Source organism: Pygocentrus nattereri, chromosome 13 (genome assembly GCF_015220715.1).
Source record: "Pygocentrus nattereri isolate fPygNat1 chromosome 13, fPygNat1.pri, whole genome shotgun sequence".
NCBI classification, from domain to species: domain Eukaryota; kingdom Metazoa; phylum Chordata; class Actinopteri; order Characiformes; family Serrasalmidae; genus Pygocentrus; species Pygocentrus nattereri.
This window is the reverse complement of record NC_051223.1, coordinates 27190830-27214912: the sequence shown is the minus strand read 5'-3', so window position 1 is coordinate 27214912 and position 24083 is coordinate 27190830. Positions and strand designations below refer to the sequence as shown.

At 38.4% G+C, this 24083-nt stretch overlaps 2 protein-coding genes across 2 annotated transcripts; both read left to right on the top strand.

Moving 5' to 3' along the window:
• The first annotated feature begins 19 nt into the window (after nt 1-19).
• LOC108430779 (cytochrome b-245 chaperone 1 homolog) lies at nt 20-3695 on the top strand. Its single transcript, XM_017703488.2, has 7 exons — nt 20-181; nt 652-739; nt 831-872; nt 952-1025; nt 1116-1212; nt 1326-1470; nt 2518-3695. The coding sequence occupies exons 2-7, from the start codon at nt 652-654 to the stop codon at nt 2702-2704; spliced, it is 633 nt and encodes a 210-aa protein (XP_017558977.1). The 5' UTR covers nt 20-181; the 3' UTR covers nt 2705-3695.
• A 786-nt stretch (nt 3696-4481) lies between these two features.
• On the top strand, nt 4482-22996 carry dnajb12b (DnaJ heat shock protein family (Hsp40) member B12b). The gene is made up of 9 exons (XM_017703507.2): nt 4482-4683; nt 6869-7034; nt 9292-9437; nt 11081-11254; nt 12178-12248; nt 13748-13857; nt 17917-18089; nt 20205-20351; nt 21898-22996. The coding sequence occupies exons 1-8, from the start codon at nt 4551-4553 to the stop codon at nt 20324-20326; spliced, it is 1095 nt and encodes a 364-aa protein (XP_017558996.2). The 5' UTR covers nt 4482-4550; the 3' UTR covers nt 20327-20351; nt 21898-22996.
• Nucleotides 22997-24083: the final 1087 nt, after the last annotated feature.

Below are 24083 nucleotides of genomic sequence, written 5' to 3'. Positions count from 1 at the left end.
GGCATAGTGACGCCGTTAGCCAATCAGAATGGAGAGGGCTTTGGAGGAAGTTGGAAAAACCAGAAGGTGTGAGTGAAGCGTATGGACTTGATCAAAACACTCTCTAGCAAATGACACTCTGGTAAAAATAAAAGCTGGATCCCGACATTTAGACGCGGAGAAACTTCACCGATCTGATAAGGTGAGCATTCACTTGCAGCAAGGCGCGGCTGACTGATGAGCTGCACCCGAGATGGTCAGACCATGTGTGGGTGGGGGCTTCAGGATCATATTAATAATAACTGTTCATATTTTCGTCATGTCTTAAACGGGGCTGAAGTTGGCTTCCTGTTTGCCAGCTTGTTCGAATTTTCCCGTTCCACCTTAAATGGTGCAGCAGCTACATTTTGGCGCCTCAGGAGTTTAATTTCCTCAGGCGCCAAAATGTAGCTGCGGTATTTAATGTGGTACGGGAACAAGAAGGAAGAATAGGAAGCCAACCTTTTATCTAGGCGTCACTATCACTGCTTCGCGTTAAAAGAGATTAACTTAAACTATCGTTCCGCCCTAATTTTCTACGTTAATTTAGAGACTAAACAATGGATTTTTACAACAATAATGATTGTCATTGCCCCCTCCCCTCCTCTTCCCCTCCCCCTCCCCCTCCCCCAGATGGTGTATATGGTGATTGAGAGGCACACTGCTGATGTTCTCCATCTGAAGAGATCACCTGGGATTCGGTCCTGGTCTCTGCTCGTTGGTATGACAGAAAATCAAATAAGTTTATATGGCTTACGTACAGGGAGCTTCTCTTCTCGTTTTAAATGACACTTCCTCTTTCCTTTCTCCAGGCATTGCCTCTATAGGCCTGGCAGCTGCATATTACAGTTCAGGTGAATATCGTGCTCCTTAAAGCACTGACATTACATTATTGAATTTTTCTATAATCATGTTTTTGTCTGTACGTTGTAGACAGTGTGATATGGAAGCTGTTCTATGTTACGGGCTGCTTATTTGTCGCCTTACAAAACATAGAGGAGTGGGAAGTATGTACATCTCTCTTTTTTTCCCCTTTCACACCAAGTCTCTTGTTCCAACATATTCTTTAAGATATGCCTTTTTTTCTTAATCTACAGGAGGCTGTGTTTGACAAATCCAAGGGAAGGATAGAGCTGAAAACCTTCAGTCTATATGCAAGGATACTCACCCTGTGGAGTAAAGGGCATGAAAAAGGTAAACATTATGTTATGCATAATCATAATCTTTGCCTTTTTTCTTCAAATGAAAGAATGATACGAATATTGTCAGAGCCCTGGGAGACATGGCTTTGGTTGTATTTCCATCAGTGCTGCTGGATTTGCGGCACTTGCGGGACATATGCGTTCAGGAGGAGAAGGTGCGCTATCTGGGGAAGGGTTATGTGCTTGTGCTGCGAATGGCCACTGGATTCTCTCATCCTCTCACGCAGAATGCCACTCTCGGGCACCGCGGGTTAGCACTTAAACACACACACACTTCTGTTCATGTTAAAACTATCCACACTGCCTGCATCAACTGCTTCACAAAAAACTGAGAAGGGAATTCCACTGATTTTCTAAAATGTCAGCATAAGAAAATGGTGAATATATACACAAAGTCGTTTAGTGTGGTTCGTTGTAAAGTGTTCTAGAGGAACTTACTGTGTCAGAATACAGTGGTGATGATAGGAACCAGACATCTGGAGCTTTTATGTCTCTAAAAACATTAGTGCGTTTACATGAAACGGTTATGGATATGCTGCTACACTGTTTTGCAATAGCTTTCGGTAAGATATCCTCCTAATATGTATTTATTACATCCATTCATGTCAGAGGGGTACATGCAAAATAGTACCCAAAGAAAACAGATTTATCAGATTGATCACTATTTTATCATTTTCAACTCCTGATTCCTGTCTCCTCCACTGTAAAGAAATCTGTAAGTTTCTCCACAATGAGTCAGTTCACATCTAATCACTTTGAATGACTTTGTTTACATCTCATCAACTGAATTACGCAGACCTTTGGGAAAATCTCTGTGTAATGAAACAGCTTCTGCATAAAGAAAGGGTTAAGAATAAGCAAAGTCATTCAGAGTGGTTTGTAATCATGAGTTCCTGTCACCTCAACTGTAACGAAATAAGACTTAGTAAGTTTCTCTACAATTAACCATTTCACATAAAACCACTATGACAGGCTACAAAACGTGTTCACATTTCAACAATAGGAATTATACAGAATTTTTACTTCTAAGATTCTCTTCCGACACAAATGCACAAAAAATGCATCTGTTTTCTGCAGATCTCTTTAGTTTGCACTCTATGCCTGTAGTTGCATTCTGTAGTTTTGTTTTTATTATTTTCTTTCATTTTTACATTTTTTTAAGAAGGGAAAGGACAGAGGTTTAAACTGTAATGCCTTTATCATTTTATAAGATCAAACAAGCCAAGCATGGCTAGGAACATGAGAACATGCATATTTTGTTGTGAAGATTAATACACAATCATGTTGGTTCTCTCAGCGACGTAGAGGCGCTTGCTGCCCTTCTAAAGCGCTTCTTGAAGCTTGGAGCATCACAGCAGCAGCCAGCTCAGGAAGATGAAGATGATTTTGGCGATGAAGACGAGGAGGACTTTGAGCAGCTGGGTATGGAGGGGGATGACGAAAGCAGTGATTCAAGGGATGAAAGTGAACTGACACCTCACTGACAACTGGTCCTGTGAACATGTAGAGGACACTGCACTCAGACTCTAATTATCCAACCAAATCTTCCAGGCTTAAGAACAACTCACTACCTGAAAACATGTCCTCTTTCTCTCAGTGCCTGAATAATACGCTGCCTTCCATCTTAAAGTGGCCTTTCCATATACCTCAAGAGGCATTACCAAGACAATATGTCTTGCCATAAGTAGTGAGCATGTCTTAAATGGCATACTACAATGACTATTACTACTAGTAATAATAATAAAACTAACAATAAGGATATTGAGCTCTGATGGTGCATAACGCAAACTTATCACTGTTTTTTTGTTTTATACTCAGGGTGTTTTTACTAGTGTTGTAATACTACATGATCTTAAAATCTGTTTGGAATGCAGTTTTTCCAGCAGTCTGAGATTTAGGTGCTAAACCTTTTGAAATCATGATAGCACTGAGTAATTTTAACAACTAATCACGTGCTTGCCATGAAATATTTGTTGCATGTTAGTATATACAGTCAGAGTAATGTTTTGTACTCCACTCAATGTGCTTACATTTATGTTGCCATTACTTGATTATTTTAAAGCCAGATCCAACTTGTGCAGTTCTAGTTAACTAAACAGGTTCTAGTCAGACTTCAGCTCAGCTTACATGGCTCAGTTTCACCAAAAAAATATAAATGTGTCCTATTAAGGTGCCTAAACCTGGCGCCTGAACCAGGCGTCAGCCACCCAGTGGATGTGTTGCAGTATTGCTATTGAATGGCCTGTACTACTGAAAGCATGCATGGACCAGACCAGATGATGTTTATCTGATTTACTGATTCTTTGTGAAAGGGAAAGTATATATCAGGAAAATGTGGATTAACTTGTATGTGGATTGTAATCTTACTGCATGTTCAGACGTTTCCCTTTTTTTATTTTCTGGCCAATAGTAATTACAGTAACTTGTATTCGATGAACCGATGTCCACCAGATGTCAATAAAATGCTGAACCTTTTCTGCTGCTAGCATATGGTGACTGTAAACACTGTCTCAAGAAAAATAAGTAAAACAAACCAAAAATCTGTTTTATAAAGTGAAATGATGACGTGTACACCATTAATCATCTGATGGGTCAGGATGACACACACAGATCTATCACATAGATCTAATTCTGACATTTCTTAATCAATCCTCACACGAAAGTATTGATACACGATGTCAGGGATGCGAGAAACTGTTTTAAAATGACGTCATGCAAAGTGATTTCCTTTTTTATTAGATTTTTTTTATTTGTTTTTAATAGTTAATTAAATCAGGTTGTTGATATGCGATGCAGTAACTGATTATGTCACGCGCCACACTATTTCAAAATATAAAAAAACAGAAACTCAAACAAGCACAAACGGATATTTACTAGGCTCAAATTTTGATTTGGTATTGACTGGTCATTTGTATGTCTGTAAGCTGAGCATTACAGAGATACAAAAGATCAATCAAAATGACAGGGTGCGGACTAAAAATAATATTATATTTTATATACATTATTAATTTATTAACTTATAATAAAGGGGAAAAGTTCAAGAGAAACACAAGGGGAGCAGATTTCATACTTGATCATTGCTCTTACTCCACTATTATCTAACTGTTATTCAGTTAAGTGTATTAAATTGGCTTTATTACAACATCGCTGGGAATCTCAGGTGGTACTTCCTTCATTTTTCTGATGGGATAAGAAAATAAATATTGTGGGTTTCTATCAAATTCGCTGCCTTGGCTCTTCGTCATCAGTAGGCGCCGAGGGGGTGCGTTCTTCGGTAGCGTGTGTTTTTTCGTGTAGCTCCCGTTTTAACGGTAACGGTTACGCTCCGCAATGGAAGGAAATAAGGACGAAGCCGAGCGCTGTATCGAGATTGCAGTCAACGCAATAAGAAAAAACCAAGCCGACAAAGCGCGCCGGTTTCTGCAAAAAGCACAGAGACTCTTTCCAACCGACAAGGCAGAAGGTAAACGGAGATAAACCCACTAGCGTTACTGCCGTGTCGGTTAGCCGGATAGCTTCAGGATAAGCTGCTGCAGTGGAGCGCTGGACGGCCTGCGTTCCTTCTGACAGTCCGTATAACATGGATATTCTTGCTGCCCAGCCCTTGTTCGCGGTTACGACGCGGGCATTGTAGTTATTTGACTGTTTAGGAGGTTTTTAGAAGAGTGTTCTGACGTACTTCTAATAAAGGCTGCGCCGCTGTATTATGGAGTGTACTGTTTAGTGATTCTCTCTCTGTAGGATAACTGACTGTGTCAGTGTAAAGGCAGGCCTGGGTTTAAATGCAGGCACATTCGTGTCTCGCAGTGTGTGGCTGAATGATTCAGTGCTGAGTGGGTTATAATGTTAGAGTAGTGTGTGAGTTAGTGTCGTAGTCATCAGGCCCTTAAGGATTAGAGCAGTGTTTCGTGTGTCCCAGGGTCCAGTGTACTGCACAGCTCAATGCATTTCTCATTTTGACATACAGTTTATTTATGTGAAGTGGTTTTCCGGAGTAGGTAAATCAGGAAGATATGCAGGGCCATGTCCTGACCGAGGACTAGGACCGGACACATGGCGGAAAGGACCTGGAGAGGCTTGGAGAGCTGAGACACAGGACAGTCTGGATAGTTATTTTGAGAGATGAGGGATGACTGAAACGTGAAGGAATAATCCAAGAGCTTTTCAGCAGCTCTTTATTCTCTTCACTCAGCATGCAGGTAAAGGCTTCCTCTCTGCTCTCCAAGCAGGGTGTATATATAGACGGTGTGAATAAGGAGCAGATGTGCACCCTCAGTCATTTTTTTGCACTGCTTCTCCCACTGAACACCTCCTCCTAGTTACTTATCCATAGTGCATGGCACCCCTTACCCGGAGGGGTGTAAATTTGGTGCATCATCTCAAATTTCGCCACATTTCAGTTCGATTTTTTTTGGCAAGATTCAGATGTATTTGAATAAAATGCATTAAATCTACAAATGTGATTGGAAGAATTCTCTGCACAGTGGTGGAGTATAAACTGTAGCAATACACTAAGATTTTTAATGCATTTTTTTCTTGAATATTATGCGAAACAAGCTGTGTTTGTTTTGTAACTAACATTCTCTTAGCGTTCTCTTCCTAACTGCACATAAAATAATAGAAAGATATATTGAGAAAATATCATGATAGCAAATCAGATATTATAGCATTATAAATAGTATTCAGATGCCCCTGGACCCACCTCATTTGCTGGGTTAAGGTGTCATGTAGTCCACCTGCACTGCACAGTGAGCTAAATCCTGAACTGAATCAAGTGATTTAGACCAGGACCTGTATTCATAAGGATTCTTGAAGTAGGAGTGCTTATGTAATATCGGATTTCTCTCTTACTTACATTGAACTTAACTACAGGAACAGGTCCTAGATCAGCACTCCTGCTCTTCATGAATATGAGCCTCGGATGTATAAATAAAAAATAATGCGTGGCCATGACTTAGTAAGGCATGGGAATGAGAAGATTAAATCATGGCCATGACTCAGTAAGGCGTGGGAACGAGATCACGGCTTACTAAGTCGTGACCACGCATTAGGATCTTGTTCCCATGCTTTACTAAGTTGTGGCCACGACATAATCATTGCATTCCCACATCTCTATAACTTGTGGCCATGCATTTTTTTTACTTATATAGGGTGTCACCAACAGGGCTTCGTACAAATCTGAGAAGTCAGGATAAAAATGTATAGTCAAATATTTGTAAAATGTAACAAAAATTACATACGTCATATAAAATGTCATATGTACATATTTGAGAAAAGTATCCATATTAAAGTTCAAATATATTTCAATATTTGACAGGAAACATAGAGACAATTCTATTTGAATTTCTGGTTGCAGTTGACAGCTTTACTGTGCAGTGAAAGTGGACTACAGGAGTGGTTGTGGTGGCAGTGAAGCTCTGCAGAGGTGCTGTATATCCAGAAATTTCATGTTTAGAGAGAATCTAATTCTAAAGCTCACAGAGTTACATTAAGCAGTTTAAGTTACACAGACTAATCTTCGTGGAAGACAGCATTGTAGCTGTTGGACTGCTTTAGCTTGTTTCACGAGGTTAATTTAGTTCCAGGCTCACTTTTGGAGATTAAATTGACAGCTAGTATTAATCTTGTTCAATTTACGGTGTCTACAGCATTGTTGGAGTCACTGCAACAGAACAGACACGCTTCCACTCAGAATAGATCTTCAGAGGAAACGGAGGCTTCGGAAATCAGGTCCGAAAACCACAGAGCTGAAGAGGATAGAAGCTCTGACTCAGCGAAAACATACACTAAGGACCAGGTGGATGCCGTCAAAAGGTGCTGCCAGTGGATTGTTTTATTACTGTTTTATAAAGGAGAGTAATGATACTCAGCATTATTTTAGTTTCAATTCGATTTAAAATATTTTATTTGTTAAAATGTCTGGAGTGCCCAAGCCTTAGTTTTGTTGATTTTCTAAGTGAAAATAAGTTTACACATCCTCTACAGAACACACTTATGCACAGTTTAATGCAGAATTACTCTTTATTTGATTAATTTAACCTATTGGAAAAAATGACCGGTGCAAAATTCTTATTTATGCATTTTGATCAAACACTATGTACAGATTTACATTGTCACAATCACCTTAAATGTCAGAGATTGGTCAGAATTGGTCAGCACACAGTAAAACCCCAATTCCAGTGAAGTTGGGACGTTGTGTAAAACATAAATAAAAACAGAATACGATGATTTGCAAATCCTTTTCAACCTGTATTTAATTGAATACATTACAAAGACAAGATATTTAATGTTAAAACAGATAAATTTGTTTTTTGCAAATATTCACTCATTTTGAATTTGATGCCTGCAACACGATCCAATGAAGTTGGGACAGGGGCAACAAAAGACTGGGAAAGTTGGGGAATGCTCAAAAAACACATGTTTGGAAAATTCCACAGGTGAACAGGTTATTTGGAAACAGGTGAGTGTCATGATTGTTGTAGGGTGAGCATCCCTGAAAGGCTCAGTCATTCACAAGCATGGATGGGGCGAGGTTCAACACTTTGTGAACAATTGCGTAAGCAAATAGTCCAACAGTTTAAGAACAACGTTTCTCAATGTGCAATTGCAAGGAATTTAGGGATTTCATCATCTACAGTCCATAATATCATCAAAAGATTCAGAGAATTTGGAGAAATCTCTGCAAGTACGCAGCAAGGCAGAAAACCAACATTGAATGCCTGTGACCTTCAATCCCTCAGGCAGCACTGCATTAAAAACCGACATCATTCTGTAACAGATATTACCACATGGGCTCAGGAACACTTCAGAAAACCACTGTCAGTGAACACAGTTCATCGTTCCATCTACAAGTGCAAGTTAAAACTCTGCCATGCAAAGCAAAAGCCACATATCAACAGAAACAACAGAAACACCGCCAGCTTCTCTGGGCCCGAGCTCATCTGAGATGGACTGACGCAAAGTGGAAAAGTGTCCTGTGGTCTGACGAGTCCACATTTCAAATAGTTTTTGGAAATCATCGACATCGTGTCCTCCGGGCCAGAGAGGAAAAGGACTGTCCAGATTGGTATCAGTGCAAAGTTCAAAAGCCAGTATCTCTGATGGTATGGGGGTGTGTTTGTGCCCATTGCATGAGTAACTTGCACATCTGTGACGGCACCATTAATGCTGAAAGGTACATACAGGTTTTGGAGCAACATATGCTGCCATCCAAGCAACGTCTTTTTCAGGAACGAAATGCCAAGCCACATTCTGCACGTGTTACAACGACGTGGCTTTGTAGTAAAAGAGTGCGGGTACTAGATTGGCCTGCCTGCAGTCCAGACCTGTCTCCCGTTGAAAATGTGTGGCGCATTATGAAGCGCAAATACGACAACGGAGACCCCGGACTGTTGAGGTAACTGAAGTTGTACATCAAGCAAGAATGGGAAAGAATTCCACCTACAAAGCTTCAACAATTAGTGTCCTCAGTTCCCAAACGCTTATTGAGTGTTGTTAAAAGGAAAGGTGATGTAACACAGTGATAAACATGCTCCTGTCCCTTCTTTAGAACATGTTGCAGGCATCAAATTCAAAATGAGTGAGTATTTGCAAAAAACAATAAAGTTTATTGAAATATCTTGTCTTTGTAGTGTATTCAATTGAACATAGGTTGAAGAGGATTTGCAAATCATTGTATTCTGTTTTTATTTATGTTTTACACAACGTCCCAACTTCATTGGAATTGGGGTTGTAGTAGCCTTGTTGGATGACTCATTTACATTGCAAGCCTTATGAGTATTACAAGAACTAAAGCTGTGATAATCATTAAGGCGTGGGTGCTGTTTGTTTGTGCTGAACTTAAGTGTCACCAGTAATATGACCGATTGACTTTTCACATGCAGTGAAATGACAGTGGTTTTGTGATATGTTTAAGAACTTTGAAAGGGGGAGTGCATGTGTGGTCTAAGCCAACACAGTTCATGTAGAGGCTTTTCACACTTTTTCTATTTGTAGAGCTTGTAGATTATATTAGCTAAAATCAAATACAGTTGTATACTTGTTTTCACCTATTTTGTTCTGTTTTTGGCAGAATAAAACAATGTAAAAACTACTATGAGATACTTGGAGTCCAGAAAGATGCATCAGATGATGACCTTAAAAAAGCATACAGGAAACTAGCACTCAAGTTTCATCCTGATAAGAATCATGCACCGGCGGCTACAGAAGCTTTTAAAGGTATACATAACATGCTTACTGTGCTTTAATAATCTTCCTTATTGCAGAGCAGTGCAAACCTTCTGTTCTCTACATAAATGTATGCTTAACATATGTCGTATTTGAATAATGTTTTTGCATATTTCTTCAAACCTGTTTCTCAGCAAGACACTATGCTAGAATATTTTATTAGTTGGAAGTTGGCAAATTTGACATGTCCTAACATCTAACCTCTGACTATAAATGCTTTTTATGGCCAAAAGTATGCGAACACCTGACCATCACACACATGCGCTTGTTTGACATCCCATTCTGAAACCAGGGGATATTAATATGGTGTAGCCCGCCTTTGCATCTGTATCAGCCTCCACTCTTCTGGGAAGGCTTTCCATAAGATTTTGCAGTGTGTCAATGGGAATTTGTGTCCATTCAGTCAAAAGAGTATTTTTGTTAGACGAGAAGGCCTGGCTCACAGTTGATGTTCCAGTTCATTCCAGAGGTGTTCAGTGGGGTTGAGGTCAGGGCTACGTGCGGTCCACTGGAGCTCCTCTACACTAAACTTGTCAAACCATGTATTTGTGGTACTCACTTTGTGCACAGGCACAGTCATGTTGGAGTAGAAAAGGTGCTTTGCCAAACATTAGTTATAAGCATATAACTGTCTTAAAATGTCTGTGCTGTAGCATTAACTATACCTTTAACTGGAACTAATGGGCCTAGCCCAAACCCTGAAAAACAGCCCCAGACCATTCTCCCTCTTCCACCAAACTATACTGTTGGCACTGTGCATTCTGGTAGGTAGTTTTTTTCCTGGCATCCACCAAACTCAGATTCCTACATCACACCGGCAGACAGTGAAGTGTGAATCACCACTCTGTAGACAACCTTTGCACTGCCCCAGTGTCCAGTGATGGCATGTTTTACACCAGTATTTCTCAACCCTGGTCCTGGAGGCCCACTACTCTGCACTTTTTTAAAAAATTATTTTCCTGCTTCTAACACAACTGTTTAAGCTGATCAGCTCATCTCACAACCCCTCGCAGCTCACAACCCCTTAAGCAGCTGAAGTGGCTGTATTGAAACAAGAAAAACATTAAAATGTACAGGGCAGTGGGCTTCCAGGACCAGTTAAAGCAGGAAAAATAGAAACACTACTCCAGCCAGCATTGCACATAATGATTTTAGGTCTTTGTGCAGCTGCTTAGCCATAGAAACCCATTTTATGAAACTCCTGAAACATAGTTATTGTACTGATGTTGCTTCCAGAGGCAGTTTGGATGCCTGTAATAAATGATGCTACAGAAAATAGGCAATTTTTAGCCAAGGTTTGTTAGGTTGCATGGTCTGCTGCTTTATAGCTGAGCTGTTGTTCCTCCTAGTCACTTCTTTTTAGCACACAGTTGACCGGGGCAGATCAAGTAGGGTAGAAATTTCACAAACTGACTTGTGGCAAAGGGGCATCCTATGACAGTAACATTTAAAGTCATTGAGCACTTCAGTATTACCCATTCTACTGTCAGTGTATTTCTGTGGAGACTGCAAGACTATGTGCTTGATTTTATACACCTGTTAACAGTGAGTGTGGCTGGATCACCTGAACTTAAAAATTAGGAGGGGCGTCCACATGTTTTTGGCCATATAATGAATGTTACTGTTGTGTGCAGCCATAGGGAACGCGTATGCAGTATTATCTAACCCAGAGAAGAGGCGTCAGTATGACCAGTATGGGCAGGTGAGAGGCAGTGCCAGCAGACACAGCCATGCTAATGCAGACTTCCAGCCTGATATCACCCCAGAGGATCTCTTCAACATGTTCTTTGGAGGAGGATTTCCCTCTAGTGAGTTTTTCTGTGTGTATAGTTGCTGATAGTGGCCCTTTAAATCTGATCTCAAACTGGACACCACAGATAATTATCAGCCTCATCAGAAAGTGAGCATAGTCTACTAGACGAAAGTGAAAGGAAAAAAGTGAAAGGAAAGGAAAAGAACTATAGTAATAATAATCATTGGGTCTTCCAGAACAACAGAGTGAGAGGGCAATTTTTAATTCTGCTGTTATTATTAATAATATAAAAATAAAAATAAAAATAGAATACATTAAAGGAATCATATCATTAAAAAAAAACAATTTCCTCTTTGGTATAGTATGTAAAATGGTGTTATATTTTCAAAATATACCTTTCACATCCCAGTCCATACAGTCCATATATGGAAACAAATCTGCAAAAGCAGCCCATTTTAAGTTATGAATTCAAATTTTGAATTCACAGTTTTCCAGCTATACAGCCTACAACAATTCAGCCTACAACAATTCAGCCCTACCCAGTTACACAAGGTCAAAAGTGATATACTTCTTTTTAAATAAGACCAGAGCAAGGCCAATCGGGACAGAGGTCATTTACGTATATTAGTCTTGAAGACACAGTAACAAAAACAGCCTGTTTTTAATTCTAAGGAATAAAGAGAGTTTGATAATTCACTTTTACATTTTACAACTTATAACAACTTTTGACACAAAACAGATCTTATAAGTGGACGTCAGGTAAAGATGAATGTGTGCAAATGTAACTTTGCTAGCTTAGCTTAAATGAATGCTGCTATTTCCTTCTGCAATAACTGTTATATCTCTCTAGCTTTTCATATTTAGGATTCTACCAGTAACTACCAGTCTTAGATTAATTTTAGTAATAGTGGGCATGATGCAGTTGAGTATGACCATTTACTTGTTGTGTCTGTCTGAATGAACCCTGTTCTCTCTTAGGTAACGTTCACATGTACAGCAACGGGCGAACGCGCTTCAGCCAGCAGCGTGAGAGAAGAGAGCCAAGAGGAGTAAGTCAAGCATCGATAAACAACGCAGTTTGGGACTTTATCAGCATGTTGCACTGGGACAGGGCATCTAAATGATACTTATATATAGAACAGTGCAAAAGTCTTGGGCATTAGAGAAAATGATATGTAAAGCTATTTATCTGGGCAGAAAGCAGTATTGCAGTTACCATCCAATATCCAATAATCAGTCATTTACTAAATTGATTTGTTAAAAGTTAACAGATCTATGCAATGACAGGAGGGGATTGAGACATGAGACATCTTCTAACCATATTCTTTTAACCATAGTAATAATAACCCTTTTAAAAAACAAAAATACATTACGTTTTATTGTATTTATGTTTATTGTATTCGTTATAACACTGTATTTTGTTTATACTTGCAGAAGCACACTTACTGCTGAGATAATTAGTTGTAAATGTTTGTCTTGGCTACTTAAGGCTTTTGCACAGTTCAGTACATATTTGTGTGAGGAGAACTTTTGTATCTCTCAGTACCTGAAGATACAGGTACTGCAATGATGGTGTTTACTTAATGAATTAATATTCATTAAAATAACTTATACTTGATTGTTACTGTAGGATAAAAGAAGATGAAATGGTTTAAAACATCTGATTATTATGTAAAATAAGGTCAGTGGGTATAATTGTTAGCTTGTCTTTGTTTAAAATGTGGTAACTTTTGCCCGTCTCAGATGCTTTTCCTTGTTGATTACTAAACTGCAATGGCAAAGTCCTCAGACATCACAGGTTATTTCAAAACATGGCTTGTGTTCCAAGCTTATAGGAATTTTGTATAAAGGCTTAGGAATCACAACATCATTTGTAAACATCACAAGCTGTTCTTTTCAAAAAAAAGGTTTTTTTTTTTTGCACACGGTCCGCAACTCTGCTTTTCACTGGCTCTTAGAATTCAGGGACATTCTTGATGTTTTTGTTTGGGATATTTAGGGCATTGTGGGATTTGTTTGAGACATTCTTAATAATATTATCAACAGGATTTGTCGGTATTGTTTCATAACATGCAGCAAGATTTTGTCAGGTGTCTAACTGTAGAGGGCAGCAGTGAACTGTGGAGGCCTGATCCACTAAACCAAGTTCTGTATGAAGATTTAATGGAGTCATGTTCTCTCTCAATTACATATGAAGTCATATGTGAAACTTTGGTCAAATTACATTTTGCTGACTTTCTAAATGAAAATAAGTTTAAAAAATCATCCACAGTAAACAGCCTTTTGCACATTTTAATGCATTTCAGATATTGTGAAAAGAAAACAAAAAAATGTGGCCTGTGCAAAAGTTATGGCACTTTTTATATTGTTGTTTTTTTGTTTTTAAATGTGCATTACAATTTGCAGAGAAATGTCATATTTACATCTGTTCCCTCTAGAGGATGTGCACTTGTGGGGTTAGGTTCAAGTTTAGAGTGAGAGAGATTTAGTTGCACTAAGAATGAGATTCCACAAGTAAAGGTATGTGTGTGTATGTGGTCTTTTACAGGGTGGCTTGGCTCTCTTCGTCCAGCTCATGCCCATCCTTATACTTGTTATTGTGTCAGCTCTCAGCCAGATGATGGTGACCAACCCTCCGTACAGCCTTACTTTCACACCGTAAGTACACACACACACATACAACCAACTCTATGTAGTCTACAGGTTTAATTATACTTCTAAAATCTCTTCATATCAAATGTGTGTATGCTAGCAGCCAATGTTGTGAGGTATCCACCTTTTCCACCCTCATACCATCTCAAAATGTCATTAGAGTATATGATATAAAAACTATGCTAAATGCATAACACCACCATAAGCAACGCAAAGACAATCAAAATAAGTTCAGTTCATTTACACCAAATGCAGTTTAAGGTTTTCAGTCCATCATTTAATAAATGTCAAAGCATTTATCTAACAAAAAATTCTAAATTGGAACTTCTAACTAGGAGGGAGGAAGTGATTAGCATTATCTTAGCTAACATGATAACAGTTCCATCAAAGAGGTTCAGTTCTGGAAAACAGAAACATCACTGACACAAGTTTAGGTCATGATGGCTCGGTGCTGAAGAAGTGAATTCGAGCAATGAGAGGGTGATTAATTTTTTAGATGGGAACGCAGTTGGACTCGTTTTCATCTCTGGCTACGACTCTATTCAGGCATCTTTTTAACTCCTGTCATTGTTTTAAACTACTGCAATATTTATTATTACCATTACTGCCGAAGTCCACCTGCAAATGTCTTTGTAGACCCTATTTATATTTTTATATTCTGTTTATTTTAGTGCTCAGCATATTTATATTACTGTTTGACACAGCGAACACCATTAGCATACAATCACACACTTACTGTCACTCACTCACTCACTCACTCACTCTTATATGTGAATATTCTTAAAGAGTGGTATCATGAAACATATTGAGAAACCAGCAGAGCAGTCCCTCAAAACTCAATTTAAAGACCTTTCTCCATAACACCTTATTTCTGTATAATCAGGAGTATACATATTTCACAACTCATTAATTTAGTCACACATTGTCCTGCTGGTTTGGCTCTGTTTTAGCCAACCTTATTTCTTGAAAATCTGAGAAGTAAAAAAGAAAGAGCAAAACAGAATAACACGAGCTCTCAGCCAGAGTAGGAGAGCAGTGGGGTGAAATAATCCCTAACTACTCCACAGGGGATGGTAAAGCAGGATTGGGCTATTAGCTTGAGACTCATTGATCCTGCTTGTTCACTCTATGGAGCTGTGGTAAGGCCTGTGTGGACGTGAAGGTTGTGTGGATGTATGGTGCTATCGTCAGTTCAGGGTTTGTGTGCTGATGCCATTCCCAATCTGCTAATCAATAGCTAATCTCATTTAGCAAGTGACCATCCTGTTCCAGCAAGAGCAGAGCAGGGCCGACCAGGCCTGCTGCTCGTGTACAGCACCTAGCCACCTAATCTGTAGGATGTGAAGCACTAAGCAAAGCTTATTGACAGCCCAACGCTGATATGTGACTTTGAGCAAATATATTCTTTCACTCTTTCTGATGAAAATGAAGATAGATGTGTTCTTTTGTAAGGACACATTATACCTTTTCTACTGCATCTGCTACTCATTACAATTGTAGTGGGAGATCTTGGTGATTTTAGAAGCAGACTGTAAGCTTCAAGTACAGTTGAACAAATATTGCAGCATAATCTGTATATGCAAATCTGTATTATACTCTGATTACAGTAATTTTGACACGTTTCCCTGTGCTTAGAAAACAACTGAAAACCTTTTGAACTGAAACTCAGAAAAAATAGGGAATTTGAATCTTGAATTTTTTCAAAATGTGTAATTAAGATCTCTATAAAGTCAGTATAAAGGTTTGATATGAAATGCTTATGAAGTCAAGAGTTCAGAACAGTGTATGAAGCAGTTAATGCCTGTAGAAAGTTATTATTAAATGTAATGGTTACAAATAAGTTGCCTGATGCCTTTTGGCCTAAAATATGTTTTTTAAAATCCTTTCAAGTTGGAGAGCTACATGCAATGTGTTCTAAGTCACTACTCTTTTACCATTAGCAACATTTACATGTGTAAACTCACAAGACATGAGTTCACTGGGTCATTTTGAATAGCAGTTGAAATGGCTATAACTGCATTGTATACATTGTGACCCCTGGTTCCTATCACCACCACTATAAAAGAAAAAGAGTCATATGACTTTGTTAATATGTCAGCAGTTGAATTGTAAAAAAAAAAAAAAAAGAAATTCCCTTTAAAGATTAAATAGACATGATGGAATGTCTTACCAAATCTGTTCTTATTAAGTCTATTGAACTTTACTAATACTTTTGGCTGAAGAATTCATGAAAGCGGTGTACAAAAATGTGTTTCAAATTTACTGATTCACTGGTGGAATCCAGAAACTGCCCATTGGGTTCTATTGAAAATGTTTCAAGTCACCAGGTTTTCTGTTCTGTTCTAAGCACCGGAGAATGTGTTAAAATTGGCACCTTTAGTAAGTGACTACACTACAGTGCCCAGCAGATTGGAGTGAACAATTGTGGAATATTCTTTTAATGTAGATAATCATATAATCACATCAAGGAATAAAGTATTGGTTTCAGATGTAAAATTATATTATCCACATAAAGAAACCTTTAACCCCCGTCTTAGGACATTATCTTTGCTGTGTTTCATGTCATGTGCGTCTGTACTGACAAGCCATGGAAAGGTTCTGACCTCTGAACTTTCTCCTTAGCCACTGATTTATCGTTTTAAGAGTGGACTTCAGTGGGACCTCACACTTTAATCCCTCAGTCAGGTCATCTCCACCAGTCTTCGCTCTGTGGAGTGTGATAGTGATAGTGATGGTGAAAGAGAGAAATCTTGCTTAAAATGGCCGGTTGGGTCACAGTATGACTTAAGGTCCATGATCTGTGCACTCCTCCCTTTGACCCTGACTCTTTATCACGTGTTGGATGATAAAATGTGCAGAGACTTTATTTATATATCTGTCTCTTTATTTTTGTCTGCTACTCTGGCAGTTATTCACTGTCTGTCTCTCTGATATACTCTGAACAGTTCCTGGCCCACATTCCATGTAGATCTGATGCTGTTTTAAGGCCAGAGCACCCTGATCACCAGACAAGCACAAGCATTTGGTTTGTGTGCCATGCCTGTGTTTATTGTTCAGAACGTTCTCTCCCTGTTCACTCTGATTTATTTGGCTGGTCAGTTCTTATTGTGGATGTTCTTAGTGTAACAGCAAAAAGTGGAATGTTGGTATTTGGGCTTCTGTTCTGACCTTACTTTTTGAATCTGATTCACTGGAAATATTTTAACTGAGAGCAGTAAATCTTAGCACATCGCATGTCTGCCAATCAACCTTCACAAACTTCATAAGCTTTATTTATATAGTACTATTACTTGCTTTACATACGGCACTCTTAAAACACTATTTGGACACTTTAAATATGGCCTACCTTTAATAAAATTATTTAGGTTATTTTGTAAAACTAAATGATATGTTGCAGAGAAAACCCCTTTTAACACATGTTGTGTTAAACCGTGTAAACTCATGGTAGATGCTTTGTGTTGGGGAAAAAGCCTGGATCACAGAGGTGGAATTGTCAAAATTTCAGACTGTATTCCTTACAGTAGTGTAAGTGAGCTTGTGTTTATTGAGGGGAAACATGAACTCAGAAGTGTGCAAAGGCATTTTGGATGTAAATGTATAGATATCTGCAAGGAAAATGCTCAAACGGTAACAGTCTTAAACTCACTAGCCATCCTTCAAAAGAATACTAAAAGAAAATTACAGTCTTAGAGTGGTTTGTTTAAAATAATTGATTGATACTATATATATATATATATATATATATATATATATATATATGTATATACTTTTTTGGGCCCAATGTAGAAAGATATAAAAACAGCCTAAGAGAGCAAAAGACAATAAAAGCACTGAACAAGGAGAGCAATAAAAATGTAGTTTAAACAAATGAATAAATAATGATAATCATGCCAAATTTAGTTGAATAGACTTCGGTAGGATAGCATTCAGTTTGGTACAACAAATTTCCTGTTGCCTAGAAATTACCTAGAAATTGGGACTTCTGTCAGAGCTTTACTCACACATTGGTCACTTGTTGATGCACGTCCTCTTACACAGACTCTTGTGCATTGCTTTGGTGTGTAGGTCTGCGGGTCACACACAGAAGCGTTTGACGGAGACCCTGCGTGTGCCGTACTACGTGAGCGAGCGCTTCAGTCAAGAATACAGTGGCATGAGTCTGAGGAAGGTGGAGCGTAACGTAGAGGACGACTACGTCTCTGCTCTGAGAAACAACTGCTGGAGAGAGAAACAGCAGAGTATGATCCACTTCTACAACACATCACTGCATGCCAGCTCACTGCTCAGTAAATCTGCACACTTATGCTTAATGAGCATTTACAATTTGTTGATCAAACGTATTAGCCGATGAAGGGCCACGTGTTGCCTTTTGCGGTTTCCATTCAGAACTTTGACCTCTTGCTTGTGTAATGTCCAGATCTTATGATAGGGGGCTGATTCTAATCATTAGGGCTCAACACCAGCTCTTACAACACCTACTGCTGATGCATTGAAAAGTACAGCATGACTTGAAAGATGCTGAAGTCCATTCAGCTCTATATTCTCCTAACTAGAAAATGTTGTATCTATGTATATTTACATCAGATGCATTTGCTACTTCTAGTGCTGACTAGTGGAAAGTTGTTTCTAAGCCTAAATTAAATGTAATCTTCTGGTAGCAATAGTAGAGGTTTTAATATTGTGTTTCACAGAGATGGCTTATAGATTCATCTCTTTGGATAAATTTGTACAGAAAAGCTAAAAGGATGTTAGGCAGTATTCACAGTGTATCTAACACTAATGCTATCTAAACTGTACATGGCTTTTTATGTAGTTAAACAGATTCCAGTGTTTAATCTGTTATATATAATGTAATACAATAACTTTTTGCATCACAAGTTTTAAGTCACAAAATTCACAACTACATAGTTTTGATCTCTTTTGTAGCTGTAACATAGCTCTATTCTGAAGCATGTGAACAATTCTGAGAGAGCCAGGCTATAGTACAGCCTCCATACAGCACCAGGAATTGTAAAGTAGTGTTACAACTGGCCTGCTACAGAAAACAATGAGAGGAGTCCACATCCTCCCACATAAATTCAAAACCACCCATTGTTTAGTAGTTTTTACACACAGATTAAAAACATACTGATGGATGTAAAGTAAAATAAAATATATTTCAGTTATGCTGTGCTGAAATTTGCTGTTCTACTCAAAAATAAATTTGCCACATTAATCTTGATACAGATATTTTTATATATTTAGGTTGGAAGGCTTGTCTGCTTTGAGCAACAGAACTTTGTGAATTACTCAGTCTGTTACTGTTTAACCTGCCTCTGGGATTAGCTGTAACATTTAAAGCTGCCAAGCAGCTAAATTGTTCGTAAACGGTAGGTGCTGGAAACAAAATTTGTTTTCATTTGCAGCAGAGATGTTTAGGTTGCTTAAGCAAAAAGCTTATTATTCAAGTTTATTATTAATCTGTAAAATTATTTTTAAATTATTTAGCAAAAATATACAAAATGTGTTAGATTGTGCTCTGCTGTCTCCTGATTGCAAGTGGAATTCAAGTAGTGTCTGAGTCTGAAACACCGGCCATAACCAGTTTAACATCTTAAACTGGGAGTGAAATGATCACATTGACAGCTTCTAGATTACTAATGTAGTGTTACGGGTTGCTTAAGATGCATTTCATTTTCTCAGGTTCAGCAGAATAACTGCGTCAGAAAGATCTAAATTGATATGGAAATGAATTGCAGGTAGTTCCTTGACTCAACATAGTCAGTATTCAGCTGTCTGCTGTCCTCTTCTAGGCAAAGAAACCACAAAACATTTTTCTTCGGTTGTGTCGTCTGGGTTCTTGGTAATTTCCAGTAGGCATGTCATTATTTTGGTGATTCATTAAAGCTAGTTCAAGCTGGTTACTCTCTGTGTCTCTTAATTCACTTCCTTAGGTTCGCAATTTGCGTCACATAATTGCTTCAGCAAGTTATTCATCAAAAAGTCAGGCTTACAACACAAGCACAATGGCAGACGCCTGGTGTCTTCATTTCCCTAAATCTACACTGAGTGAAGAGCCACTTATCAGCCTCGTTCTATCTGTATTGATGAGAGCAGTGTATATTTGCTCTGTAGCTGAGTAAACATTTTATCACCTCTTAGTTCAGTCTAGTGTCAAAGTAATTGAATTATCCATATGTAATATGATGGGATTGTGCATTGTCTATGGTTATGATCTCTGCATAAACGATGCTGTTTTTTCTGTTTGCCATACTAGATATGATTTTACTTCATTTTCTACTGAGAAGTTGCCATGTGTTGTGAATAATGGTTTATTTGCATTGAATATCACCCTGTGGTGTGTATGTTTGCAGAAGAAGGTTTGCTGTACCGTGCGCGGTATTTTGGGGACAGTGACCTGTACCACAGAGCTCAGAGGATGGACACTCCCAGCTGCTCCAGACTATCGGAAATGCAGTGTTCTGTCCATGGATAAACTGATGCCATCGTTGTGAGAACAGGTGGGGGCTTAAGGGTTAAGTTTGTCTTTTACTGATCAGGGGTCTGAGAACAATACACTCTAGCTGAAACTTGGTATACGTTATAGGGTATAAGCTATATGTTAACCAGCAAGTTGATGCTACAGTGGTTTGAGTAAACCCCATTGCACAATGTGTAATAACGCACAGTTGCACTGTACATAATGGCAGTAAAATACTGGCCAGATTCTGAGGCAGACTATGAGATCATTTATGCTTGCGTGCGCTGCAAAGGAAGGTTTGCTGTACTATGTGCACTTTTTCAGGGTCAGATTGTACGGTAAAGATTCTCTGATAAGTTTGCCTTTGATGCAAAAAATGATGTTATCATTTAACCCCTTTTTACAGAAGCCATAAAGTACACTTTCCTCTTGTTTTGATAGTGGTTCCTCATTTGAACTATAGATGCATTTTTTTCCTTCAGTAATGTTGATGGAATATATTTCTATTGATATGTGTATGTTTTACAAAACTGGAAGCAAAATTTTTATTGGGGTGGTTATACATGGTATCTGGTTCTGTGGGGAGGTGGGAATTATTTATCAGAACAGAGGGTTCTGACTCCTCCTTTCACCCATCATTGCTTGCTAGCAGCTCAGCACAGAATTACAACATTTCACACACAGAGACAACAGTGTACTTTTTAGTCTGATAACATATATACAGGGGGAAACTCATTTATTTGATTATATTCATTATAAATACAAAGTTCAAATCCATTCTGCCAGAGGAATATCCACTAGGAGGCCTCCAGGAAACGGCTACAAGACAAAATTGATGGTTTTCCATAAATGTCCATTTAAAAATGTAATTTTGCCCACCTTGAAAACAGTGTCTGAAGTTTGCATTACAATGCACTAGTGGGCAGGAAAAATAATATTAACTATCATCACGCAAAACAGCTAAATCAGAAAAGGAAAATACTTAATCATTCCTGATTCACGTTGACTTTAACTTATTTTTTTTCTGCAATAGCATTATAGTGGCTACAATCGTAGAGCGTATACTCAAGGCAAGGGACGTGAACCATAGAGACACAGAGGCCCGGGTGTACAGCTTGTTTATTTAGCACTTAAATCACTTAGTGCTCATCAGCGAGCAAAAGGAGAGCAAACAGAAAGCCAGCAGCACCAAGCAAGTGCTGAGAATCCCTGTCTCTTGTCTCTTTCCTCTCTTTCCTGTATCCTATTCATAGTCTCCTTTAAACTATGTTTTCAGTGGCCTCAAATGCTTGACCCAGTTACTGTATGATCTACACTTGTCTCATGTCAGTGTGAGACAAATGTGCAGCCCCAACAGACACACAGTCCTGATCTCTCTCGAAATCTGAGACCATGTGTGCAATCACTTCTCCTGTTATTTTTAGCTGTAATTCTTCTTATAAGCCGCTTTTCCTTCTGGGTCACGGGGTTTTTAGCTGTAATTAAAAAATCTTTTTTATGTGCCATTTTTATGTCTGTTTTCAAGATTTTATGATGTCAGACAGTCTGGATCATATTTTAACTTTAAATTTGTTTTGTTTTTAAAGGTTTAAGAAGAATCTTCCCTTTGGAGATGGCAAAAGGAACAGTGGCAGAAATCAGCCAAAGGAAAGACTCCAGATTGACTACTGATTGTATGTGTGTGTGAGTGTGTCTGTGTGTGTGTGTGGGTGGGTTAGAGACGATCTGTTGTGATCTTGCTGTAATGTTCATATAAGGCTGAGGATCTCCCCCCTAGCTGACCACTCCCTAGACCTGAGCTACACCTCGAGAGAAGGATTCACACAGTTAAGAAATATTGATTATCTGTTTATTACCCAGATTAATGAAACTACAAATGTTCTTTTCAGGTCAGTTTATCAAAATCCTTTTTTTTCCCTGTAGTTTGGTAGTTGGTAGTTTGTGAATGTTTATCGTAGCTCTAAAGTCACTTTGTATTAATTTATAATTGTATGTCTGAGACTCATCTATGCAGGGGTTTTATTGAGTAGGTTACATATATTTATTAAGCTTTAATTAATGAAGATTTGCACTCCATACTTTTATCTTGGACACTAAAATTTAAAGGGTAATTCCACCAATTTGTAAAAATTTCTGCATAAGTAAATGTTGTAAACAAAATTCATTCAGAGTTGTTTGATGTGAAATGCTCTGTTCCAGAGAGACTTCAGACAGAGTCAGAATTGTTTGGAGAGGTACATGCAGGGTACGGAGAAAGAGAAATACTTTTCGGATCTACCACTATTTTACCACTATCAGCGTTACATATAAAGCTAAAGGTACATGTGGGTTCACTTATCATTTTGAATAGTAAATAAAATGGCTATATTTGCATTGTAGATATAGTGACCCCTGGTTCCTATCACCAATGTTTAAGAATATACATTAGTAGCTTTCTCTGTAATCATTGCCCATCAAATCACTCTAAATGACGATTGATTTATGCAGAAATTGGTGGAATTCTCTTTTAAGCTGGCTGCTGTATAAAGTTAGGTAGTATTTATTGAAAGATCTGGACTTTTTTAAATTGTAAAGTTTTATATTTTCAGCTCCTGTGGAATTGTTGCATTGCTGGCAAAGGAATCACATTGCAATGTTTCTGCTCTGGACATTTGAAACAATAAAAATCCTACGTGCCACTCTTCACTGCTTGAGTGAGTGTGTTTTTGTGTTTGTACTGATGTGTGTGTGTGTGTGTGTGCGTGCATATTTCAGGAAAGGCAGCAGTGTGAGTGAGAGAGTGTGTTTGCGTATGTCTGTGTGAGTCATGTTAGCTGTCGGATTTTGGCAGGCGTTTACATTCCCAGTGAAAGCTAAAACATGCTGAGGCTCACGTTTATCCTCAGCCTGTAGTTCAAACAGCTCATGTGTGCTGATGGTCACAGCTTGCTAGAACTGGTCTCTGCTGGATCTGCACTTCTAATGAATACACTGCTTATTTTCTCTTTTTCTTTCCTCCAACATTGGAAAAACTTTACAAACCAGAGTAGCAGTTCATCAAAGAACATTAATACATCATTTTATGCTTTGCAGAATTGTTTTTACTCTTTCATCTATTTTGAGCAGTAGGTTTATCAAACTTTGAGAAGTTTGTTACTTTAGTTCATTCCATGTAGTGGAATGACATTTGCTTGAATTTCTGTGACCATGTAATTAAAGGTATGCTGGAAAGGCTTAAGAAGTAGTGTAGTGCTATAAGCGCATGGATAACCATCTATTAAAATCTGTCTTCAAAAATGTAGGTCACTGAATGGTTTGAATGGCCCAATCAAGAGTCTTCATAACTAAGACAGCTATTGTGGACAGGCTTAAAGTTTTTCACTCCTAAAGGTTTCCTTGCATTGTGCCATAAAATTGCTTTTGGTTCCTGAAACAACCCTTGGAAGGGTGGTTTGTTTTTATTTTAACTTAAGTCCTCAAGTCTTAAGCCTTGAGATTGTGTCAAGACAATTGTGAGATTTGTTGTATTTCTAGACTTTTATATTGTGGCAGAGGGTAGTTTGGGTTGAGTGTCAGAGCCCAATATCTTTGTAAGCCTTTCCATTAGAAGTAGCCCACACACCTTAAAATGAGGTTCACATTTTCATAGCAACTTCACTGTGATAACGAAAGCCATAAAACCAATTCAGATTATGTATTTCTCACTAAAGTAGGCACCTTTTCTGCACAAATCTGGTCGAGTAGTAGTTTTGCATGCAGTTGAGCTACAGTTCTTAACCACATGCATATACAA